General features: G+C 36.5%; 2 protein-coding genes across 2 annotated transcripts; both read right to left on the bottom strand.

The window, feature by feature from the left end:
* Nucleotides 1-1,004: 1,004 nt before the first annotated feature.
* Nucleotides 1,005-1,940, bottom strand: LOC129405674 (olfactory receptor 4C15-like). Its single transcript, XM_055142669.1, has one exon. The coding sequence runs from the start codon at nt 1,938-1,940 to the stop codon at nt 1,005-1,007; it is 936 nt and encodes a 311-aa protein (XP_054998644.1).
* Nucleotides 1,941-13,171: 11,231 nt separating this feature from the next.
* LOC129406074 (olfactory receptor 4C15-like) lies at nt 13,172-14,107 on the bottom strand. The gene has a single exon (XM_055143851.1). The coding sequence runs from the start codon at nt 14,105-14,107 to the stop codon at nt 13,172-13,174; it is 936 nt and encodes a 311-aa protein (XP_054999826.1).
* Between the last annotated feature and the right edge of the window lie 13,777 nt (nt 14,108-27,884).

Genomic DNA, 27,884 nt, shown 5'->3' with positions numbered 1-27,884 from the left:
CCCTGGACTAGAGCCGTTTCCGACTGGATTCCACTGAATGTAAAAAGAATGCCTTGTCGCCCACCTACGAGATGGTTGGCCTTCTTCATCAGAACCCTGAATGGATGTTTTGATGCTCTTCACATTCCATTAGCGAGCAGATGCCATTGGGCTATATACTAGTGTGAGACAGAAATGAGTGAAGACATTACTGGCGCCAGCTCGAGCAAATGGATGAGCAATGAGCAATGGGATGACACGTGACAAGTGACAAGTAATTAGTATATTGTTATTTTGGTGCAAATTAAAAAAAGGATTGTTAAAATTAAAATGAGTTTTCAAAAGTCTTTTAAAACTAGAATTAGAAGCTACACACTATTTTCTGTTTTTCTAAAATACCACATAGTTCAAATTTTTCAAACAAGGTTATTTAATAAGTTATACAAAGCTGTCTTAAGGTCCTGGTGTCCAAATTAACTATGTTATGTGAGATAAGATGCCCTTGAGAAGAAATTGAACTCTGTGCTGAGTCTAGAAAAGGTTTATATATATCAAACTAGCGGAATCTTTATTGGATAGATGCACTCAATGAATCCATAAACAGTGCAGAGAAGGTTCACTCAGACTCCTTTGCAGGATGTATGACAAGGAATATTTTGAAACTTTAAAACTCCATAGATGTCTAAATATAAAAATCATCTCTTTAGAAAAGTTAGGTTAAGTTCCTAATACATAATCTTATTTAGATAAACTAACAAAGATATTTTAATGATAACACAAATGACAAACACTGATGAACTATTTATGTTTTTTTAAGGACTGGATTTTAAATATGGGCTCAATGCAACTATATCTTTTAAGTAAGAATTCAGATGTGATTTTCAAGATAATATAAACCTTTTCACTACCCTTTTATACTTGGGTTGTCTATTTCATTGCATTCTTTCAAATAGTATGGCCACATGAAATGTACATCCAGAGAATTTTCTATTTTACAAGAAACTTTATTTTCTGTACTTAATAAATTACTTTTTATCAGACAGAACTATTAATCTTTTACTCAAGTGTGTCATGGCATTCTTCATCTCCTTATTCCTGAAAGTATAAATTAAAGGATTGAGCAGAGGAGTTAGCATGGTGTAGAATATCTCCACCATTTTATCAAAAGAGAAAGCAAATGGAGGCCGTGCATACTCAAATATACACGGGACAAACAACATAACCACAACAGTAATGTGAGACCCACAGGTGGAGAGGGCTTTCCTCTGTCCTTCAGTGCTGTGACTTCTCAGAGAGAACAAGATGACCCCATAAGACACAAGTAACATGGAAAAGATTAGGATGCAGATGAACCCACTGTTGGCCACCACCAGGAGACCAAACACGTAAGTATCAGTGCAGGCCAGTTTCAGTAATGGGAACAAGTCGCACGCGAAATGATCGATGATATTGGGGCCACAGAAGGGCAGCTGGGAAGTAAAGGCAATTTGGATAGTGGAATGAAGAAGACCCCCAGTCCAGGCTACTCCAATCAAAATGCCACAGAGCCTTGAGGTCATGATGGAAGAATAGTGTAAAGGCTTGCAGATGGCCACATACCTGTCATAGGCCATGGCTGTGAGGACAATTATCTCTGCCCCACCAAAAAAGTGTCCAACAAAGAGCTGCGTCATACAGCCTTCAAAGGAGATGGTTTTCTTTTCATAGAGAAGGTCAGCAATCATTTTGGGGGCAGTGACAGAGGAGAGACACACATCCAGGAAGGACAGGAAAGCCAGGAAGAAGTACATTGGGGAGCTCAAGAGCTGTGGACTGCTCAGGATGGTCACCACAATCAGCAGATTGCCACCGACCGTTGCAATGTAGACAAAGAGAAATATAACAAATATTATTTTCTGAACATCTGGATTCTGTGAGAGTCCCAGGAGGACAAATTCCGTTACAAAACTTTGGTTTTTCATGAATTCCCAGGAGAAGATCTAAGCTACCAGAGCAGGCAGTATCTGCAAAAGAATAAAATGCACACAGCACATCTTTCAATAACATGTATACCAACAATATATTTCATTCTTGGATAAATTATCATAAATTCTCTACATTATGAGGTTCAACATTAGAAAATTGTAAAACGGGGTAGTGTAGAACAGTACGTCAAATGTGATGGAGAACGTGCTATTAAATTGTATCAGAAAGCCATAATATTCATAATCTTATGTGAAAATGTTAAGAAGTAATTTTTGTCAATAGTGAGTTCTAATTATTTAAAAATAAATTTATCAAACGAATTATACTGATCCTATTAGTTTTAGATTCATGAGTTTTTGATACATGATTGTTGTATTTATTTCCTCCTTCTTTTCTATCTTTTATTCACATATAAGCATGCAACATATATACACACTTAATTTGTAGCCTGACACTTTATTTTATCAACTTTTTACTTCTACTATTTTGATGACATTGTGAGTTCTTGATTTACAATGCCATATCATTTGTCAATAGTAATAATTTGAAGCATTTAGCACTTTAGTTATTTTTCTTGCCTTCTTGTAGTTAAGAATCAATAAAAAAATCTTAGGTAGTTGTGGTGCAAATGTACATATTACTGGAAAGCCTTTAACTTATCCCCATGAAGCATAATGTTGCACTGGAACTGTTGATTATGGTCTTTATGATTTCTTCAACTTGCATATTGTTAAGGGTTTTAATATATCAATTGTATCCTGCCTATATCTTCTCATCAAGGGTGTGAGGGAGATGGGACAGTGGAGGGTTAATGAAACCATGGTGGTAGAGTGGTTTAACTAGCCTTATCAGAAACAAACAATAATATAGAAACTATTGTCACCCATATTACCTCAATAAATCATTTCTAAAAAGAGAATAGAAAATTAAAAATTAGAATTCACATCTGATTTTCAGTTTTGAGGAACAATTATTCATTAGTTGTGTTAAGCATTGTATTCGAGTATGAAAGGAACCATTTTTTGACATCTTTGATAAGCAGTATAACTTATCTACAAATAAAATAGGAAAAATGCATCAAGATTCAAGGTATTTTAAAACTCATACTTTTCTCACTAATTTTGTGAATATTAAATTATATGGAGTATTTAAGATGACTTATTTATGTTTTTAAAAGAGCACAACCCCTATGAAAATGCTGTTTTATTAGTATACATTTACAACAATGAATATTCATGTGTTGATTGTTACTAATTATTTAAAGTTAAGTATAGAATTAATTAAAAATTTGTACCATTGCCATGCAAATTTTAAATTCAATGATGCCAGTAAGAGCCATTATTCTATCAGAATCACCTATAAACCGTCTCTGTTATATCTTATTATCCTCTCTTTACTAGAGAAAACTTATTCTGTAAAAGAAAAAAAACTGGTTCCAGAGAGATAGTTCAGCAGGTAGGACACTTGCTTTGCACTGGACTAACCTGTCTGTCTGGCATTACATATAATCCTGGTGCACTTCCAATATGGTCCTTCAGTACAGAACCATGTATAAGCCCTGAGCACCATCAAGTGTGGTCCCAAAGCCAAAAATCAAATTTGAATTAAAAATAAAAGATAAGAGCTGTTCACCTTTATCGAGCAGAATCTCCAGAGAAACATCTATTTCAAATTAATAGAATATCTTGTGAAATATAATTTTCATAGATAGCTTGTGAGTGCATAACACAGAATTAATGTGAGCATGATTTCCATTCATTATCCATGATTAGAATATGCAAAATGTTACCTACGATAGAATGCCCTTAACCAATAGAGGTTCCCATCCTCTCTGACTTACAAACCTGGAAAACTTTCCCTTTGGTTGTCCAGAAAATTACTAAAACACTTCAATTTCCATAGACTCAAACAGCGTCTAAGAATGATTGTGTTAACAGACACAGCAAGAGATGTTACATTTATATGGATATTAGTATACACATCTTCTATATTTAATATATAAGTAATGGTATACTTATTATCACTATTGTGCTTTCATCATCTCATGAATATCAAATATAATGGTCAAATAAAACAATGTTAATAAAGCTTTATGCTATTAGCTGCTTTTGATTTAATTGAGAGCATCAGATTCAAACACACCTATCTTCTAAACTAGTCTCCTCTATGCATTTCTATTATTTCATAGAGCAAATGACTTAAAGTTTCAGAGATACATATTCTAATTTTGCAATTCTTTTAATTAGAATAACTTTTATAAAATTATCTTGTGAGAAAAAATAAGAAAATACATGCTAAAACAAAGGTATTTCCAAAAGACATAGCGTCAATACATCCCAAAGCTAGAGACACAGAGAAAATGAAAATGAATTTATTTGCAACTTATGTTTCATCATGACTACAGCTTTTAATATATTTTCTAGTCGCTTATTTATGAAAAACATATAATAATTTGGATATAGGCAGATACAGAGCTTAAAAATCATGTAAGATTTGCAAAAGTCTAAATAATGTTAAGATAATTACTAGTACCCTGAATCCCCTGGATTTGAAGGTGTCACTCATTTTTTTTCAAGAAAGATAGCATTCATTTTTATATTAATTTCATTGAAAAATATCATAAAGAGAAAGAGCATTAATAGCAGAGGCGTGATCATTCATAGAGCCAAGCAGCAGGCATGCTTTGTTAGCTGGTGATGAATTATAGATGGTTCTGGAACTAATTGTGCAGGCACTATTTAGGAATACTGCCTAGCTGAGAAACATAATGGACATGATTATTCAGAATTTTAATGTAAATAAAAATCAGTTATCAACATTATTTAATTTCACTGTTTTATTGATACCCAGAGGACTCTCCCGACCTTGGGTTTATTCTTGGTGGGGGATGATTGTCCACACCTGGTACTGAACTCTAGAACAGGAATAGAGATGTTATATGAAAAGATAAGGATCTGTGAATACAACAGGATATTTTATTGAGAAAGAAAAGGAAATTATTCTCTCATAATTTGACAAATTTGTTTTGGTAATATTGGAAGATATTCATCAGAAATTAATATAAATTTTCATATACTGATGATTAATCTACAGTCAGAAGATATTTGAAATTTTAATGCTGCCGAAGAATAATATATTCTTTTTTTTTTTTTTGCTTTTTGGGTCACACCTGGCTCTGCACAGGGGTTACTCCTGGATCTGCACTCAGGAGTCATCCTTGGCGGCGCTCAGGGGACCATATGGGACACTGGGAATCGAACCCGGGTCGGCCGCGTGCAAGGCAAACTCCCTACCCGCTGTGCTATCGCTCCAGCCCCAAGAATAATATATTCTTAAATACAATTGTTAACACATTATTCATATTTCTCATCCTCAAAAAGCTCAAGAGAAGGAGATCAGATGTAACTACAATCTTCTACTTTTTTTTCATTTTATTCTGCTTTTATTTGGGGGCCACACTCAGTGGTGCTCAGAACTTTTTTCTGGCTCCTTGCTCAGGAATTATTCCTGGCAGGGCTCAGGGGATCCTATGAGATTCTGTGGACCAAATCCAGTGTTGCAAAGTGCAAAGGAAACCCCTAATTGCTGCACTATCACTCCAGCCCTCATCTTGTTTTCTATCCAGAATAATTAGTTTAAGTGCTTGGAACTAACATGCTAACATACTGTACAATTTTATAATGAATGGTTTAATTATTGGAAACTTTATACAAAATGTTACTTCTTATATCTAAGGTTCCTATCCTCAAAATTCACAGTGATATCAATTTAGCCCTACATACTCCTCTAGGAAGAAGCGTATTCCAATCCAGATTGCCATAGAAAATTCTACAGTCTTTTGTTCCCATTTCAACTCCTGAAAGCGCTGTGTGTGTCTCAGTGCTCCTCCTGGCCATTATCTCTAGACTCAGGGATCTCTTGGGGCTCTGACCTTGTAATTGACCTCCATGGTAACCCCACAGCCAAGAATTTCTTTCTGATTATTGTGGCAGCAAAATACTTTTTTTAATAATGTAATGACTCTTAGTACAAATTTTAGTTTTCACCTTTAAGTGGGTGCAATTTTCAAAATTATAGGAAAATTTTAAGTAGATTTAAGGAATTAGTGTGGCTTGGAGCATAGTGACATCTCAACAGACTGTAGTGCGTGCAGGAGGCTGAATTTGAGGCACCACCTGGCCCCCCCGTACTGGGAGTGATCCCTGAGAAGAAATGCAGGAAAGCTCCTGAACAACACCAGGTGTGAGTCATTCTAAAAGAATATAATAAAACTCCATTATTTTCTTCCCTGTCAAATGTTCCTTAAACCCATTGTAAATATGATTCAATATTACTGTTTAACATAATAAAGGTTTATTTATTTGTCTATCTACCTAAACACTGTACTTTGCACTTTTCATGATAATCTGGGAATTATATTCTCTTCTCTGATCCTTCTCTCTACTCAAAGTAGAGTGTGTTGGTTTATCTGAATATTTAGAAATTTGGTGTACTAACATTGATGTAAGTTTTAAATTCTCCTCTCTGTTTTTCTAATATATATATATATATACATATATATATACATATATTTCTTTTTGGATCACACCCAGCGATGCACAAGGGTTAGTCCTTGCTCATGCACTCAAGGAATTACTCCTGACAGTGCTCAGGTGACCATATGAGATGATGAGAATTGAACCCGGGTCATCTGTTTGCAAGGCAAATGCCCTAGCCGCTGTGCTATTCCTAAAGCCCCTTTTCTAATACTTTTACAAATGCATTATTAAAATTTATGACTTCATGCTGACTGAGTTTATTTAAAGAATAAGACAAAACTAGTGCAACTAATACAAAATCATCTCAGACTACCTCCACTGAAACATATCTGTTCAATTGCGGACAGAAAGGTCAAAATTTTTTATGTGATTCTAGTCCATTCTTCAGCATGAAAAATAATACTTATAGTTTTAAGAACTGTATCACAATTTTTAATCCTTCTGAAATCACAAAAATACAAATTACACATCTGACCCTGTGTAAGAAATACCAAATATCAAATTTGCAATATCAATAACAATTATAAAATTTATTGGACTTTTTCTTTTTCAATGAAGGACTCTTTTAACAAACATCACTTTTTCAAGTCAACTAGACTTTTAGTGAAATACTCAATGCTATGTTTTATATCAATAGTCTATGAACTATGAAAAGTATTTGATTCTGTGTGCACCTAATTAGTAGTTTTTAGATAGCCCCTCAAATCTCAAACACCTGAGTGAAAAAAGCCTTTCTGATACCTGATAAAAGATAGCTATAGAAAGAATCAATAAAGTGCTAATGGAGAGCTAAGACAAAGCAAGGCATGCTTCTATTCTAACAACAGTAACTCCAAACACACTTCCAAAATATTTATTTTCATATACCACTTATTAATGACTGTTTATAATATCACAAATGCATTTTTTGACATAGATATGCTATTTCCCTTGTGTTTTCAAAGCCTCGGAACCTGTAACTATAATAAAAAATTCCTAAATATAATCTAGAATCAGAAAAGTTTATGACTAGTTCTCATGTGCACAATTGAATAGCAGGCTTGTGATTCTAGTCAATTCAGAACCATGAAAAACAATACTGATAGTTTTAAGTGCTATGTCCCAATTTTTAATCCTTGCTGAAATCACAAAAACTCAAATTATACATCTCACCCTGTGTCAATCTCTGGAAAGTTCTGATGATGACGAACTTCTGTTTTCTGTAGATAAATACCCATCCAGAGGCTGATCAACAAGTGAAGGTTGTTCCACAGTCCTAGTGCTACACTAAGTGCTTCTCTGGCTGACAGAGTAGAGAGTGTTTTCCATTCCTTGTGCAGCACTGCTCTCAACATGATTTGGGATGGGTGGGGATAAAGAAACCCAAATTACCTAGATTCCCAAATGTCATTTAAGAGGTTTACCAGGGAAATTATGAGCCTATAGAATTCTCTCTCACTCTCCTGGGAAAGTGAACATTTCCAAACAATATCGTCTGCAGTGCTTGGTACCTTACTCAACTTAATGTAGCTAACTAATTAGGATTTTTATTTTTCATTCTTTACACCTTTTTTATAATTGTTCCTAAATTTCTCTTTGAAGATGCTTTCATTCCCATCAGAAGAAAGCATTGGATATTTATGGGTGAAATATATTGGATTTGTAGAATAAGCCTGAAATTTCCAGTAGATAATCAAAGTTTTAATATTTTAGTTCAGAATCTCACAATCTCTTAGCTTCGGAAGAATTTACTCTGGAACTGTATCTCTGGCATTGTTTCTGTGTTTATCAAAATTTAACAATAGATGATGGGATAAATTTATTAAAAATTTACAATGTGTATGAAGTATTTCCATGGAATATTTCACTTAATTTTAAAGAAAATATTATTCTCATAATACCCATTTATGACTCATACAGCTAAGAATTATAGAAGCTATTCAGCTACAAAATGGGAAAGTTAGAATTTAAACTAAAGCACCTAGTTCTAAACTTTTATCTTCTTAGCTTGCTTGAATCTTAGATTTCTATTGCTAGGAACTGACCTTCATGTCAAGCACCCAAGTCCTTCTTTCTCAGACATGATATTCTATATTCATAAGTAAGCACAAGACCCCTCAAAAAATTCTATTAGTTAACTAAACCATAGTGTAACTATTCTGAGCAACAAGAAATTAAGAATCACACCATAAATACACTCTTGCTGTCATTGAACAATATATTTCTCTCTAAATAAAGAGTACCAGTTGGAAAAATAATTATTTCATGACATTTGTCCGAGATAGGCAGATTTTGACTAATAGTTCCTATTATCTATAAATATAAGCCTCAAATATGAAACATTCTTCGTATAAGAGAAAGCATGATTGTCAGAAAATCATGTTTTTTTTTACTGATCATTAAATATTTCTCTGAACTAGAACTGTGACTGATGCCTAAATAAAAATTTATTTCCTTGATAGACTTTTATATTTCTAATTGCCTATCTCATTTTACAAAGTTGGCATGGATTAATTTTTCATTGGCTTCATTTCTTCATATTCTGACAATCATTTTAATGATTCAATATTATTCAGTATGCTACAATATTATTCAGTATACTATTTTATATCTCAGAAATTTCTGAGCATAATATTATTTGCAGAGCCTGACAAGCAATCCATGCCGTACACGATATGCCAATATCAGTAACAATGATGGTCCTCATTCCTCTGACATTCAATGAGCCCCCAGTAAGCCATCAGGCAACACTAGCATGCGACAGGGATGAAAGGAGATGCTACTGGCGTCTGCTCAAGCAAATCGATCAACAAGGGGATGAAAATGATGCAGTGATACAATAATAATTCTTATGAGTAGATTTGAATTAAAAACTATATGGTGAAGAAAATTTATATATAATTTATATATATATATATATATATATATCACATCACATTTATGGTGCTCAGGGAAGACTCCAGGCCAGGGCATGGGAATCACATGTGGTAGTCAGGACAAAACACAGCTTGGCAGTGTGCACGGCAGCTACTTACACACAGTACTATCCCTTTATTCCTGTTATAAAGAATTTTACATGATAGTGCAACATAAATATGGGGTCTAGAAGTTAAGAATTCCTAGCAAATGAACAGATTGACCATCAATATTCAAAATGCCAATGAAGTACAGTTATAGTCTATTCAGATTCTAGATCTCTTCATTACTCACAACAGCTCATTGGTTTACCTAAATATTTCAACTTTAATCTTTATGTTAATGAGATTCTTAAGAAATTTGTATTTCTACCTCCTTTGATTAACGATTGCTTTATTTTCTGTTTTTCTGCAGATTGAGTTACTGTTACCGGAGATAAACAACTAACACAAAACACATAAGGTTATTGCATTTGAATAAACATTATGAACTTGAGTCACAAACATAAAGTTATTTTGACATCATATGCATTTAAGATATGAAATGAAATTTTGTAATTGAAAAACTGTTAGAAGCCACTTTTCACCTTGGTTTCCTTCCTTGTGCTCTTTGATAGGACTTGTGTGTTAAAATATTAAGTCCAACTTCTGTAATTGGATGCATCAATTGAGTCACAGTGTTCTTACTTTAGTATTCTTTACACATTGTCTGATGTCTAAAAGATTAGAGTGGAAAGAGATTTTTTTAGATGTGTGGTTAAGGAGAGCTTTATAAAGAATGAGAGCTAACAGAAAATTAACACAAATATGACGCACTTGCTTCATTTGTAATTTATATTTAATGTGAAAATTTTTAAAAAAGAAAAAAGATGGGGGCTAGAGTGATAGTACAGTGGGTAGGGCATTTTCCTTGCCTGCAACTGACCCGGGTTCAATCCTCGGCATCCCATATGGTCCCTCAAGCACTGACATGAGTAATTCCTGAGTGCAGAGCGAAGCTGAGTGTAACCCAAAAAAGCAAAAATAAATAAACAAACAAACAAATAAATAAAATGATCCTTTGGTCTTTAAAAAAATATTTTATTATTAAATTCGTTTTTTCAACCACTTCCCCAAATATTTGTTTCCAGTAACAAATATTTCTTGAGTGTGAATTTTTTCACACATGCAGTCCTATAGAGACTGATATATCACTCATTTACTGCTTGCAAATCCTTCAAACTAGTAAATATAATCGAAATTTAGAAAAGTGACTCTGAGGCAAATGTGTATGTGATTAATTGAGTGTGATCAAGTTAAATAATAAGCCTATGGTTCTATTAAATTCAAAGGGTTCAAGTACAACATCCATCATTTTACATGCAATGTTACAAAGTGGGAAACTTTTTAAAATATTTCAGGTAAACTGTGAATTTTTTGGCTGAAGTCTCTGAGCCTTCTTAGAGTCAAGATGCACAGCCATTTCCCACCTCCTGTACTTCCCAAAGCATTCCCATAGAGTACATTATGGGACCCTTTGGGAAAAACTGATCTAAACTGTCACGAGAACAGGAGCAGCATGCATTATTTAAGAAAAGCATAGGTGATGTCCATTAAATCAACCTTTATGTTAAACCAAGATGTTGTGAGGTGAATTGATAGGAAGATATTGTGCAACCAGAAGAGCCAGATAATGCCATGTTTCAATTTAATAATCAAGTGAAGATTTCAGGCCATAAGCACAGAAAGCAGTACTAGGACATAAGCCTGTTTCAGTTCAGTTAAACACCACATCGTCTAAATGGTGGATTCAGCCATTATTTCTTCACATTGTGAAAATTTAGGAATATGAACTTCAAAGTATAGACTATCACCACTTTTGAAATACTCAATTTTTATTTTGATATGTTGAATTGTTTTTCATCTGGATGTTGGGCCATACCAAGCTGTTTTCAGAGTTTTTCCTGGACTCAGACACAGGGAATACTCCTGGACTGCCCAGAGCTCAGGGACCATGTTGGTTTGCAAGGATCAAACCTGGATTTAGTTGCATGGGAGGCAAGTGCTCTTCCTGCTATATTGTCTCTATTGTCTCTAATGCCTCTGTCTGCTGACATTTTAGAAATTTCAGATTCCATCTTAAACTAAAAAATAAACTTGTACAACATTTCCTTGCTATTTTTGCTTTATGATATGTGCATACAATATAGCCTAAATTATCTATATAATTATCTAAATTATCCTGAAACATGTTCAGTTCATTGAAATGAGTAAGGAGAGGCGGCTAAAATCTCAGGGCTGGGGACGCATGGAGAGGTTACTGATGCCTGCTCGAGTAAGTCGATGAACAATGGGATGACAGTGATACAGTGATGCAGTGATCCTGGACTATGAGCAGCACATCCATGCGCAAGGTGTATGTCATTTTTGTCAGCATGAAGATTGTAAGTTACAACATGCCAGTCAACCAAAAAACTGGGAGCACCTGTAAGGGAGTAGAGGTTGCCTCAAAAGCCTCCCATCCACACACCCAGCAAAGCCTGACTGTCCATGGCAATTCAATAAGACAAAAACAGTAACAAAATGGGCCTCATTCCTGGGACCCTGAAAGAGCCCCCAATATGGCAGCGTTGAGAAAGACGAACAGAGAGAGGCTGCTAAATTCTGATGGCTCAACTAGGCTGTCAAAATGAAGGACTAAATGACTGTCTGCACTTTCAACGCACATATGCTGGCATCGGAAGTATCCGTGGATGACCTGATGGCGCAAGCCCAGAAGATCAAGTATGAATGCGATTTGAAAACAACTGCTGGACTAGAGACATTTCCTATTGAATTACACTGAATGTCAAAAGAGTAGCTGGCCACACTTCTACGAGATGGTTGGACTTCTTCATCAAGAGCCTGAACAAATGTTTTGATACTCTTCATGTTCCAATGGCGAGCAGATGCCATTGGGCTATGTATTAGCATGCAACAGAGACAAATGGAGAAATAACTGGCACCCGCTTGAGCAAATCAATGAGCAACGAGATGACAAGTGACAAGTAACTAGTGTATTATTGTTTTGGTGCAAATAAAAAAAAGTATTTTGAAAATTAAAATTAGTTTTAAAATTTCTTTTAGAAACTAGACTTAGAAACTACACACCATTTTCTGTTTTTCTACAAAAATACCACATAGTTCAAATTTTTAAAACAAGGTTATTATTAAAAACATTTACAAAGCTTACTTAAAGTCCTGGTGGCCAAATTTACTATGTTATGTGACATAAGATGCTCTTGAGAAGAAATCGAACTCTATTCTGAATCTAGAAAAGGTTTATAAATATCAGCCTTGGGGAAGCTTCATTGGATAAATGCATTCAATGAATACATAAATAGTGCAGAGAAGGTTCAATCAGGCTCCTTTAAGGATATATCATAAAGATTATTTTGAAACTTTAAAACTCCATAGATGACTAAATATAAAAATCATCTCTTTAGAAAAGTGAAGTTTAGTTCCTAATACATACTCATATTTAGCTAAACTCACAAAGGTATTTTAATTAAAACAAACATGGCAAACACTCATGAATTATTTATGTTAATTCTTTATAAGGACTGCATTTTAAACATGGGCTCAATCCAACTCTAACCTTTACGACTCTAACTAAGAATTCTGGAGTGAATTTCAAGATAATTAAAACACTTTTAGGGGTCCTTTATTCTTGCGTTGTCTATTTCAGTGCCTTCTTCCAAATAGTACAGCCGCATGAAATTTACATCAAGAGGATTTTATATTTTACAAGAAATTTTATTTATTGTACTTAATGAATTACTTTTTATCAGACAGAACTATTAATCTTTTACACAAGTTGCTCATGGCATTCTTCACCTCATTATTCCTGAAAGTATAAATTAAGGGATTGAACAGAGGAGTTAGCATGGTATAGAATATCTCCACCATTTTATCAAAAGAGAAGGCTAAAGGAGGTCGTACATACTCAAATATACACGGGACAAACAACATAACCACGACAGCAATGTGAGATCCACAGGTGGAGAGGGCTTTCCTCTGCCCTTCAGAACTATGACTTCTCAGAGAAAACAGGATGAGCCCGTAAGACACAAGCAACAGGGAAAAGATTAAGATGCAGATGAATCCGCTGTTGGCCACCACCAAGAAGCCAAACAAGTAAGTATCAGTGCAGGCAAGCTGCAGTAATGGGACCAAGTCACATGCGAAATTATCAATGATATTAGGACCACAGAAGGGCAGCTGGGAAGTAAAGGCAATTTGGATAGTGGAATGAAGAAGTCCCCCAGTCCAGGCTACTCCAATCAAAATGCCACAGAGCCTTGAGGTCATGATGGAAGAATAGTGTAAAGGCTTGCAGATGGCCACATACCTGTCATAGGCCATGGCTGTGAGGACAATTATCTCTGCCCCACCAAAGAAGTGCATAACAAAGAGCTGCGTCATACAGCCTTCAAAGGAGATGGTTTTCTTTTCATAGAGAAGGTCAACAATCATTTTGGGGGCAGTGACAGAGGAGAGGCACACGTCCAGAAAGGATAGGAAAGCCAGGAAGAAGTACATGGGAGTGCCCAGGAGTGCTGGACTGTTCAGGATGGTCACCACAACCAGCAGATTTCCACTGACCGTTACAAGGTAGACTACCAGAAACACGACAAATAATATTTTCTGAACATCTGCATTCTGTGAGAGTCCCAGGAGGACAAATTCCGTTACAAAACTTTGGTTTTTCATGAATTCCAGAAGATATAAGCTACCAGAGTAGGCGAAGAGTATCTGCAAAAGAATAAAATGCATACATGAAACCTTTCCAAAACCATGTATACCAATAATATATATCAATCTTAGGATAAATTATCATAAATTCTCTACATTATGAGGTTCTACATTAGAAAATTGTAAAACGGGGTAGTGTAGAACAGTACGTCAAATGTGATGGAGAACATGCTATTAAATTGTATCAGAAAGCCTTAATATTCATAATCTTATGTGAAAATGTTATGAAGTAATTTTTTGTCAATAGTCAGTTCTAATTATTTAAAAATAAATTTATCAAACAAATTATACTGATCCTATTAGTTTTAGATTCATGAGTGTTTGATACATGATCGTTGTTATTATTTCCTCCTTCTTTTCTATATTTATGTTTACATATAAGCATGTAAAATATGTACACATTTATTTTGTAACCTGACACTTTATCTTATCAACTTTTTTACTTCTAGTTTTTAGATGACAATGTTAGTTCTTGATTTATAATACCATACCATTTGTGAATAGTAATAATTTGAAGCATTTAGCACTCTAGTTCTTTTTCTTGCGTTCTTGTAGCTAAGAATCATAATAAAATAAAATCTTAGGTAGTAGTGGTGAAAATGTACATATTACAGAAAAGCCTTTAACTTATCCACTTGAAGGATAATGTTGCTGTGGAATTGTTGTATATGGTCTTACGATTTGGAAACAAAACCCAACATTCTGCTGCCTACAAGAAAAACACTTGAACTAGCCAGAGCAAACACAGACTCAAAGTAAAAGGATGGAAAAAATCCTGCAAGCAAACAACTCCCTCAAAAATCCTTGGGTTGCCATACTAGTATTCAACAACATAAAATTCTGGTTGAAAAAGATACGAAGGGACAACGAAGGTCACTTTCTATTTATCAAGGGATATGTACAATAGGAAGAAATCACACTCTTAAACGCAGACTCGTATACGCACCTAATGAGCGACCAGCTAAATACTTAAAACAAGTGCTAACAGATTATAAGGAGGACATTGCTAGCAGCACAATAGTATTCAGAGACTTCCACACTGCCTTATCACCACTGGATAGATTGATAAGAATAAAAGCAAGGAAATACTGACCCTGAAGGAAGAAATAGAAGAGAGAGACCTAATAGACCTATACAGGGCATTACACACCAAAAAGAAAGAATGCACATTCTTTTCCAGTGCACACGGAACATTTTCCAAAATAGACCATGTACTGGGCCACAAAACCTCAACAGAATCGGAAAAATAGAAATTGTATTAACCACCTTCTCAGACCACGATACACTGAAGATAGAAGCTAACCAAACACAGATGCAGAGAATCAAAGCAAACACCTGGAAATTAAACAGCTTAGTGTTGAACAATGAATGTATCAGGAAGGAAATCAAGGAAGAAATCAAGAGATACCTCGAAACAAATGGAAATGAAGACACCAGCAACCAAAGCCTATGGGACTTAGCTAAAGCTGTGTTAAGGGGAAAATTTATAGCTCTGTAAGTATAATTTATTAAGGAAGAAAGGCCTACACAGATAGCTTGACTTCACTGCTCAAGGACTTAGAAAAGGACCTGAAAAAGGAACCCAAACCAGACCAAAGGAAAGAAATAATAAAAATTAGAGCAGAAATTAACAACATGGAAATCCAGAAAACAATTTGAAAGGTCAATAAAACCAAGAGCTGGTTCTTTGAGAAAATAAACAAGACTGATAAACCGCTAGCAAGACACACAAAGAAAGAGAGAGAGAGAACCCTAATAAACTGAATCAGGAATGGAAAGGGGGACATCACAAAAAAAGAATGAAATTCAAAAGATCATCAGAGACTACTTTGAAAGTCTATATGCCAGGAAACAAGAGAAACTAAAAGAAATGGATGAATTTCTTGACTTCTACAATCTCCCAAGACTGAACAAAGAGGACTTGGAATACCTGAATAGACCCATTAATATCAAGGAAATTGAAACTGTAATCAAAACTCTCCCCAAAAACAAAAGCCCAGGCCCAGATGGATTCACTCGCGAATGCTTCCAAACATATAAAAAAGACCTGTTACCAGTTCTCCTCAAGCTTTTCCAGGAAATTGAAAAAAACAGGAACTCTCCAAGAGAGTTTCTATGAAGCATATATCTCCCTAATACCAAAAGCAAACAAAGACACCACTAAGAAAGAAAACTATAGACCAGTATCCCTGATGAACACCAATATGAAGATCCTCAACAAAATATTAGCAAATAGGATCCAACAACTCATCAAAAAGGTCATACACCATGAGCAAGTGGGATTCAACCCGGGGATGCAAGGATGGTTTAACATTCGAAAATCAATAAACATAATCCATCATATCAACAAAAGTAAAGGTAAAAACCATATGATCATATCAATCGATGCAGAGAAAGCATTTGACAAGATCCAACATCTGTTCATGATAAAAATCCTCACAAAAATGGGTTTTAGCAGAACTTTCCTCAAGATAGTCAAAGCCATCTACCACAAACCTATGGTAAGCAATATCCTCAATGGGGAAAAACTAAGGGCCTTTCCTCTAAGATCAGGGACAAGACAAGGATGTCCACTCTCACCACTTCTCTTCAATATAGTACTGGAAGTACTTGCAATAGCTGTTAGGCAAGAAAAAGATATCAAGGGCATCCAGATAGGAAAGGAAGGAATCAAACTCTCACTATTTGCAGACGATATGAAACTATATTAGAGAAGACTAAATCCTCTACTAAGAAACTATTAGAAACAATAGACTCGTACAGTAAAGTTGCAGGCTATAAAATCAATACCCAAAAATCCATGGCCTTCCTATATGCAAACAATGAGACAGAGGAAAGGGACATGAAAAAAGCAATCCCATTCACAATTGTACCCAGAAAAGCTGTACTCGGAATCAGCTTAACTAAGGAAGTAAAAGACCTCTACAAAGAAAACTACAAGGCACTATCCATGAAATAAAAGAGGATGTGAGGAAATGGAAACATATACGCTGCCAATGGTTTGAGAGAATCAACACTGTCAAAATGTCAATACTCCCAAAGCCATTATACAGATTCAATGCGATCCCTATAAGTATACCCATGACATTCTTCAAAGAAATGGTTCAAGCAATCCTGAAATTCATATGGAACAACAAACGCCCATGGATTGCTAAGACCATTCTTGGGAAAAAGACCATGGGAGGTATGACCCTCCCCAACCTCAAACTTTGCTACACAGCATTAACCATCAAAATAGCATGGTACTGGAACAAAGGCAGAGGCGCAGACCAATGGAACAGGGAGGAATATCCCTACACACAACCCCAAATGTATGACCACCTAATCGTTGATAAGGGAGCAAGAGATGTGAAGTGGAGCAAGGAAAGCCTCTTTAACAAATGGTGCTGGCACAACTGGACAACCACATGCAAAAGAATGGGCTTAGACCTCTACCTGACACCATGCACAAATGTCAGATCAAAATGGATTAAAGACATCAACATCAGACCACAAACCATAAGGTACATTGAAGACAAGGTTTGCAAAACCCTCCACGATATTGAAGCTAATGGTTTCTTCAAAGATGACACACAACTGTCATCTTGAAGGAATGATGACAGTTCTTCTGTCATCCAACCAAGAGGAAACAGCGATAAACAAATGGGACTACATTAAGCTAAGAAGCTTTTGCACCACAAAAGATACAGTGACCAGAATACAAAGACAGTCTACAGAATGGGAAAGGATGTTCACCCAATACCCATCAGATGAGGGGTTGATATCAAGGGTATATAAGGCACTGGTTGAACTCTACAAGAAGAAAATATCCAACCCCATCAGAAAATGGGGTGAAGAAATGAACAGAAACTTTCCCAAGGAAGATATATAAATGGCCAAAAGGCACATGAGAAAATGCTCTACATTATTAATTATCATGGAGATGCAGATCAAAATAACCATTAGATACCACCTCACACTACAGAGACTGGTCCACATTGAAAAGAACAAAAGCAACCGCTGTTGGAGAGAATGTGGTAAGAAAGGGACCCTTCTACACTGCTGGTGGGAATGCCAACTGGTTCGCCCTTCTGGAAAACAATATGGAAGATTCTAAAAAAATTAGAAATTGAGCTCGCATTTGACTCAGCAATGCCACTACTGGGAATATACCCCAGAGAAGCAAAAAAGTATAGTCAAAAAGACATCTGCACTTATATGTTCATCAAAGCACTGTTTACAATAGCCAGAATCTGGAAAAAACCCGAGTGCCCAAGAACAGATGACTGGTAAAGAAACTCTGGTACATCTATACAATGGAATACTATGCAGCTGTTAGGAAAAATGAAGTCATCAAGTTTGCATATAAGTGGATAAACATGGAGTATCATGCTAAGTGAAATGAGTCAGAAAGAGAGAGAGACAGATATAGAAAAATTGCACTCATCTGTTGAATATAAAATAACAGAGTAGGAGACCAATATCTAAGAATAGTAGAAATAAGTACCAGGAGGTTGGCTCCATGGCTTGTAAGCTGGTCTCACATGCTAGTGGAAAGGCAGCTCAGATAGAGAAGGGAACACCAAGTCAAATGTGGTTGAAGATCCTACCCGGGAAGGGAGATGTGTGCTGAAAGTAGACTAGAGACTGAACACAATGGCACTCAATACCCCTATTGCAAACCACAACACCAATTGGAGATAGAGAGAGACCAAAACGGAATAAACTGTCACATAAGCAGAGGGGGGGGGGAGATGGGATTGGGGGGTGGGAGGAATACTGGGTTTATTGGTGGTGTAGAATGGGCACTGTTGGAGGGATGTTTTTGCGAACATTGTATGAGGGAAAAACAAGCTCGAAAATGTGTGAATCTGTATCTGCACCCTCATGGTGATTCACTAATTAAATAATAAAATAAATTTTTAAAAATTAATTAATTAATTTAAAAAAAAAGAAAACAATTGGTTCCAGAGAGATAGTGCAGCAGGTAGGACACTTGCTTTGCAATGGACAAACCTGTGTCTGTCTAACATTGCATATAATCCTGGAGCACTTCCAGCATGGTCACTCGGTACAGAACCATGTGTAAGCCCTGAGCGCCATCAAGTGTGATCCCAAAACCAAAAATCAAATTTTAATTAAAAATAAAAGATAAGAGCTGTTCACCTTATAGAACATAATCTCCAGGAAAAAATATATTTCAAATAAATAGAAATATCTTGTGAAATATAGTTTTCATAGTTTGTGAATGCATAACATAGAATTATTGTGAGGATGATTTCCATTCATTATTCATAATTAGAATATGAGAAATATTACCAACAATAAAATGCCTTAAAAGTAGAGGTTGTCACACTCTCTGACATACAAACCTGGAAAACTTTCTCTTCGGTTATCCAGAAAATTACTAAAACACTTCATTTTCTGTAGGCCGAAACATCACCAAAGTATAATTGTGTTAACAGACAGCAATAGATTTATATTCATATGAATATTAGTATACACATCTTCTATATTTAATACGTAAGGATGTACTTATCCCCACGATTAAACTTTCATCATATCATGAATATCAAGTATAATAGTCAAATAAAACAACATTAATAAAGCTTTATGCTATTAACTGCTTTTGATTTAATTGAGAACATCAGATTCAAACACACCTATTTTCAAAACTAGTGTCCTGTGTTCATTTCTATTATTTCATGGAGCGAATAACTTAAAGTTTCAGAGATACATATTCTAGTTTTGTAATTCTTTTAATAAGAATAACTTTTATTAAAAAAATCTTGTGAGAAAAAATAAGAAAATACATGCTACAACAAGTGTATTTCAAAAAGAGATAGTGTCAATAAGTCCCAAAGCTAGGGACACAGAGAAAATGAAAATGAATTTATTTGTAACTTATGTTTCATCATGACCACATCTTTTAAGTATATTTTCTAATCATTAATGAAAAAACATATAATATTTTGAATATAGGCAGATAAAGAGCTTAAAAACCATGTAAAACTTGCAAATGTCTTAATAATGTTCAGATAAATTACGAGGACCCTGAATCCCCTGGATGAGAAGGTATCACTCATTTTTTTTCTCAAGACAGAAACCATTCATGTTTAAATTACTTTCATTGAAAAATATCATAGAGAGAAAGCTCAGGAGTGGATTTTAATTTTAGGAAAGACCAAGCCTCCTATATCAGCCTGATAGTGAAATAACTCACAAGCTCTCCAATTCCTAATCAAAAATTTGCTAACAGATATACTATTTCAAAATTTAAATATCCACAATATGAAAACTCCAAATCCCTCTACTTTCATGAAAATATGGACAGCATAAAAAACTGGATATTACCACAAAGGTTCTTTATCACGAGGTCTATGATTTTAAGTTCATTGTAAGTTGTAGGGAATAGGTTAAAAATGTATGGTGATTCAATACATTATTTTATTCCATATGATTCAAAATGCGACCTGAGCATTCATCCAAAAGTGATATGTGAACACTACTTCCAAAGAGTATTTGTACTGCCTGGGCCTTGTCAGGAATTTTCACAGTAGCTTTAATGGGAATCAATCAAAATTAAAATAACAGAGGACTGCATAAACAGTTGTGATAGAAATCTTCAAAGATAGCCCAGTGCTACATTTTTTAAAAAGATTAACTTACACTTTGGGGTAGAATGGGTAGATCTGGAGGTGGTTATGCTAAGGGAATTTAGTAAGGAAGTATCAGACATTTATCAGACGACTTCACTCAATATGAATTGCTAAAACAATCTAGCAAGACATCTATCTTCTAGACTCAGTGAAAACTATGCTTCTAAAGTAAAAAAAGAGAGGTGAAAAAATGATCAAAGGAGTCTTTCGGGGGTTGCAATGGCAGTAAAATATGAGGTATGGTAAAGGTGAACATTACTATACATAGCTGTATGATACTGAGACCCTAAACATAAGAAGGCAAAGGAAAATTAATAGATAAACTAAAATTAAGGAAAAAGGAACTTGACCCAAATTCAACTTGTTGCTTTTATGGAAATTTACCCCAATAAATCCAATCCATTTGGCATCTTTGACCTCCATCTAGCACCGTCTTGGTAGAGAAGGAGAGGAACAAACACATATAGAAAGAAATGCACACAAGGGCTGGTCAAGGGTTAGGGTCTCCTGGGCATAAGTGAGCTCACTGGCTCAGCTTGTTCAATATATTATTGCTCCCCCACTCTCACTCCCAAGTATGAGCCATTGTTCAAGTTCATTGAGACATTCAGGACAATTGTAAGCACATCCAAATTCAATCAGAGCCTTAAGAGCAGAGGCTGAGATATTTCAAAGAGCCAATCAGCAGGCATACTTTGTTAGCTGGTGATGGTTTTGGAACTAATTGTTCGGGCACTATTTAGGAACACTGCCTACTGAGAAACATAATTGACGTGATTATTCAGAATTTTATTGTAAATAAAAATCAGTTATCAACATTATTTAATTTCACTATTTTACTGACTACCAGAGGACTCTCTGGACTTTCCTTTTTTCTTGGGGGAATGATTATCCACACCTGGTATTGAATTCTAGAACAAGAATAGAGATGTTATTTAAAAAGATAAGGATCTGTGAATACAACAGGATATTTTATTGAGAAAGAAATGGATATTATTCCGTCATCATTTGATAAAATTTTGGGGGTAGTATTGGAAAAAATTCATCAGAAGTTAATATGGATTTTCATATACTGGTAATTTATCTACAGTCAGAAGATACTTGAAATTTCAATGCTGCAGAAGAATATTATATTCTTATTGTTAACCCATCATTCATATTCCTCATCATCTAAAAGCTCAAGAGAAGGAGATCAGATGTAACTACAATCTTCTAATTATTTTTTGTTTTGTTCTGCTTTTACTTTGGGGCTACACTCAGTGGTGCTCAGAACTTTTTCCTGGCTCTTTGCTCAGGAATTATTCCTGGCAGGGCTCAGGGGATCCGATGTAATGCTGTGGACCAAATCCAGGATTGCAAAGTGCAAAGGAACCCCTACCTGCTGCGCTATCAATCCAGCCCCTGTCTTGTTTTCTATCCAGAATAATTAGTTTGCGTGCTTGGAACTAACATGCTAACATAATATACAATTTTATAATGAATGGTTTAATTATTGGAAACATTATCAAAGTGTTACTTCTTCTGTCTAATGTTCTTATCCTCAAAATTCATGGTGACATCAATTTAGCTCTACATACTCCTCTAGGAAGAAATGTATTCCAATCCTGATTGCCATGAATTTTCTACAATCTTTTGATCCCATTTCAACTCCTGAAAGCGCTGTGTGTATCTCATTGATCTTCCTGGCCATTATCTCTACACTCAGGGATCTCTTGCGGCTCTGAACCTTGTATCTGACCTTTGTGGTGTCCCTACACACAATAATTTCTTTCTGATTGTTTTGGCAACAAAATAGTTTTCTAATAACGTAATGACTCTTAATACAAATTTCAGTTTTAACTTTTAAATGGGTGCAATTTTCAAAATTATATGAAAATTTGTAGTAGATTAACTTTAAAGCTTTTAGTGTGGGATGGAGCATAGTGACATCTCAAGAAACTGTAGTCCATGCAGGAGGCTGAATTTGAGGCACCACAAGGCACCCAGCACTAATATTGATCCCTGAAAAGCAGAAAAACTCCTGAACAACACCAGGTGTGAGTCATTCTAAAAGAATATAATACAACTCCATTATTTTCTTCCCTGTCGAATGTTCCTTAAACCCTTTGTAAATATGATTCAATATTACTGTATAGCATAAAAATAGAAGGTTTATTTTTTCTCTCTCTACCTAAACACCATAATATGTACTTTTCACAATAATCTGGGAATTATATTCTCTTCTCAGATCCGTTTCACTACTCAAAGTAGAGTTGTGTTGGTTTATCTGATATTTAGAAATTTGGTGTACTAATATTGATGTAAGATTAAAATTCTCCTTTCTATTTTTCTAATATATATATTTTATGCTTTTTGGGTCATAACCAGTGATGCACATGGGTTACTCATGGCTCATGCACTCAGGACTTACTCCTGACAGTGCTCAGGAGACCATATGAGACGATGAGAATTGAACCTGGGTGGGCTGTGGGCAAGGCAAACGCCCTAGCCGCTGTGCTATTGCTCCAGCCCCTTTTCTGATACTTTTATAAATGCATTATTAAAATTTATGACTTTATGCTGACTGAGTTATAAAAGAATGAGACAAAACTACTGCCACTAATACAAAAGCATCTCAGACTACCTCCACTGAAACATATCTGTTCAATTGCGGACAGAAAGGTCAATTTTTTTAATGTGATTCTAGTCCATTCTTCAGCATGAAAAATAATACTTATAGTTTTAAGTACTATATTACAAATTTTAATCCTTCCTGAAATCACAAAAATACAAATTCTACATCTCACCCTGTGTCAGAAATATCAAATATCAAATTTGCAATATTGATAACAATTATAAAATTTATTGGAATTTTTCTTTTTAAATGAAGGACTCATTTTGTAACATACATCACTTTTTCAAGTCAACTAGACTTTTAGTGAAATACTCAATGGCATGTTTCATATCAATAGTCTATGAACTCTGAAAAGTATTTGCTTCTCAGTGCACCTAGTATCAGTCTCTATATAGCCCCTCAAATCTCAAACACCTGAGTGAAACAATAAGGTCTTCAGTGCTTGGTACCTTACTCAACTTTAATGTAGCTAAGTAATTAGGATTTTTATTTTTCAGTCTTTACACCTGTTTTATAATTGCTCCTCGATTTCTCTTTGAAGATGCTTTCATTCCCATCAGAAGAAAGCATTGGATATTTATGGGTGAGATATATTGGATTTGCAGAATAAGCCTGAAATTTCTAATAGATAATCAAAGTTTTAATATTTTAGTTCAGAATCTCACAATCTCTTAGCTTCGGAAGAATTTACTCTGGAACTGTATCTCTGGCATTATTTTTATGTTTATCAAAAGTAACAATAGATGACAGGATAAATTTATTAAAAATTTACAATATGTATGGAGTTTTTCCTTGGAATATTTCACTTAATTTTAAAGAAAATATTATTCTCATAGTACCCATTTATGACTCATACAGCTAAGCATTATAGAAGCTATTCAGCTAGGAAATAGGAAAGTTAGAATTTAAACTCAAAGCACCTAGTTCTAAAGTTTTACCTTCTTAGCTTGCTTGAATCTTAGATTTCTATTGGTAGGAACTGACCTTCATGTCAAGCATCCAAGTCCGTCTTTCTCAGATATGATATTCTATATTCATAAGTAAGCCAAGACCTCTCCAAAAATTGTATCAGTTAACTAAACCATAGTGTAACTATTCTGAGCAACATGAAATTAAGAATCACACCATAAATACACTCTTGCTATTATTGAACAATATACTTCTCTCGAAATAAAGAGTACCAGTTGGGCCCTTTGGACCCTGCCACGGAGCGAGCATGATGGAAGAGCCCAAGGAAGCGCCCTTGGACTCCAAGCAGCCCACTGAACTAATTCCGGCACGGGATCGGAGAACCCACGGCGGGCTGAAACAGTGGGAACCGGGCATCACCCAATTCTTTTAACCTCTCTCTCTCAACTCCTTCCTCCCGAGCACAACGCAGGGTCCGCGGCTTTCTGAGTGCAAAATGGAGACGCCAAGCTTCTCTCTAGGTTTCTCCATCTTATGAGCACCATAAAAGGGTAAAAGTTTGTAGTGATGTTATTTCTGGTTGTACTTTCCCTGGACTTTATACAGAAACCCAAACTGCACGGCCGCGGCAGCGGCCACGCAACTTAATGTCATCTTAGCATCAGCAATATGTAATGGTTCCTTTTTAATGGGTCGGACTTTTGTGGGAGATCCTAACAAGAATAGTAAGTCTGTTGCTGAAATATTGAGGGCAATCAAAGTGGTAGCCATCTCTCTAGACTGAACTAAGCTATATCCCCACGCCGGCTGAGAAGAAATTTTCTTCTTTCTCGGGAAGAAACGCGGCGTGGCGTCAACTATAGTGTGATGTCCATTAAGCAAACAGACCTGGTGGCGTGGAAATGGGATATAAGGGTGTAGGGAGCCAGAGCACGTGGAGCAAAGATGGCGCCGACGTCCGGCTGCCCTAGGTAATAAATAACCTCCAGAGCGCGGGCCCCGGCATCGCCCCCCATGGGGTGATTGGAGGGCAGCCAACTGGCGAGCAACACGTCAGAAGTGAGGGGTCTTCTCTATAAAAAGGGTATCGCTCTGAGGGTCGGGGCCTTCCTCCCCCCACTGGTGTACTTGTGGAGATCTCCAATAAACTTGCTGCAGAAGGACCCTCAACCGGTGTCGTCTCTCTTTGCTGGCGAAGGGAAACCGCGACAACGCGATTTACAACTGGTGCCGAAACCCGGGACGCCGGGTAAGTTTCATTCGCACCCTGGGGAAGGCCCCTTCGTTCCGAAGGGAGGGTTCAGAACTGCAGGACGGGGTGGCTCGAGAGGCAGACTACGGCCTGAAATTTTAGAAAGGGTCCAGGATAGTCTGTCAGAAACCGAGCGGTCGGGTACCCGAAACTAAGAAAAAAGGATTGCCTGATAGAGGCAAGGGCGAGGGAAGGGGGAGGGGAGAGTTCTCACCCCGCGCACTCGCAACCAAGGAAAAAGGACCGCCCGGAGGGGGCGAGAATGAGGCGGGAGAGGAGGAGGCCGCACCTCCCCCCACAGTTTGCGCACTGGCAACAAAGGAAAGCGGACCGCCCGGAGGGGGCGAGAATGAGGCAGGGGAGGCGGAGGCCACACCTCCCCCCACAGTTTGCACAACTTGCTCTAGACCGGGTGGGCCGAGGAAAATCTATCCCTGGGGGGATATGGCTGCAGCCAGCCTGAAACCCAAAGAGAGCTCTTCCGAAGACTCCCTTTCGAGCTCTGAAGAAGAGCAAATTCTAGACCAGGAAGCGGCACGCTACAAAGCGGCACACCGCTACGAAGCGGCACGCTATCGCCCCCCTGACCTCCGTAATCGAAACCGAAGCAGCAGAACGCACTTACCGCGCCCCGTACCCTCAGCTCCCCCACCCCCGCCGTACGCACGGGGGACGGAAGGAGCCCATGCATCCCGAACATCTTTATTTTCTGCTGACCTGCATAAGCAGATGAGACTAGCCTTTCCTGTCTTTGAGGGAGATGGGAATGGAAGAGTTCATGCTCAGGTAGAATTCAATCAGATTAAAGAGTTGGCAGAAGCGGTCAGAAAATATGGGGCCAATGCCAATTATACCATTTCCCTACTTGAAAGACTGGCCCAGGATAGGATGACCCCCCCCCCCTTTTGCCTCTAGATTGCTAGCTTCTTATTAGAAAGAGCCGGATGTACATTGTAGCAACCCCATTGTCAGGGGGACAAGACCAAAGGTAATGTGGACTCCCGTAGGGCAGGTTTAAGAATTTCTGTGTGAATGTGCTGCGTTGGGTGCGCACCGGAATGAAAGAGGACCGGTCCGAATGAGTGCAGGAGTGTGATTTGTGCGAGTGCCTTTAGTGTGTGTGTATATTTGTCTCATTATATTTCTCTTAGTTATGCTTATTATTATCAGCAGAGAAGTCAGGAAAATGCAAGATCATGTGGTTGAGTGTTTAATAATATCAGGAATGAAAAAGAGTGTCGCTAAGGTGGTCTATCCACCTCAGAAGTAGTCTTGATCTTAAAATTGTAACATCTGACAACTTAGGTTTCAACAACTTTGTCATGGATTGTTTTGCCGGCTTATATCAACAAAAGCGCTTTCTTGACCCGTTTTTAACAAGCAGGAAACTGGCTGGTCAGACAGAGAAACGGGGAGCAATGTTCCCAATCGGCCGACAGGGCTCAATTTGCCCTGGGGACTGCTCTTTCCTTTCTCTGTCTATCAGTTTTTCTCCCTGCCGTTTTTGAAGGGTCAGATCGATCGATCAAATGTATACATGTGCACATGTAGTGGTGTTTTTGTTAGTAAGTTCATTGTCTGTCTGTCTGTCTGTCTGTCTCTATGTGGAACACTTGAACTTGAGTGTTGGAGTCAGAGTGAAAATCAGCAGTAAAAATTAGACCAGGGAAAGCAGGATCACTACCAGAGATCAAAGTGGTATGTAGTCAAGCAATTTAAAGGGTTGAGGTGTTTTTTGGAACTTGTTAGACCAGGTTTAAACAAAGATTTCTTATCAGAATGTTGAGCCTACAGAGAATGCAAAATTCTCAATCTAGATTTCTTATTGTAAGAACATTAATGTTTATTAACAGTTGTAACTCTTCTGAAATTCGTAGTCAGTACTATCTAGGAAGAGCTGAGGAAGTAGCTCCTAAAACTAGCCTAAAACTAAAGTGAAATAACAATTCAGAGGATGCAAGTCTTTATCTTACAAGCCTCAGCTAATTTTAATGAAGAATTTAGCTGTTTTTAAAGCAACAGAGGTATAGAAACCACCAAAATAGACAAAGTTTTCTTATGTTTCCATAAACATTGATGGTCTGAGTGTTTTTTTTTTCTTTTCTGTGCTAAAATCAAAGGTTGGTTTAAAAAAATATATAAAGGGGGGGGTGGAGGCTCTCTCTCTGTATTTGAAAGGATGTCTGTATGGTGGACTTGTTTAAAGTTAGAGAGCTCATGATTTGAAATAACTAAGATACAAAAACTATTGGATTTAAGCCAAAGAAGGTTTACTCATGTTTTATAAAAATTGATGGTTTAAAGGTCTTATGCTGTTGTGTC

This window comes from Sorex araneus, chromosome 6 (genome assembly GCF_027595985.1).
Source record: "Sorex araneus isolate mSorAra2 chromosome 6, mSorAra2.pri, whole genome shotgun sequence".
NCBI lineage: Eukaryota > Metazoa > Chordata > Mammalia > Eulipotyphla > Soricidae > Sorex > Sorex araneus.
The sequence above is the reverse complement of the archived record's forward strand: the minus strand, read 5'-3'. Positions and strand labels throughout refer to the sequence as shown.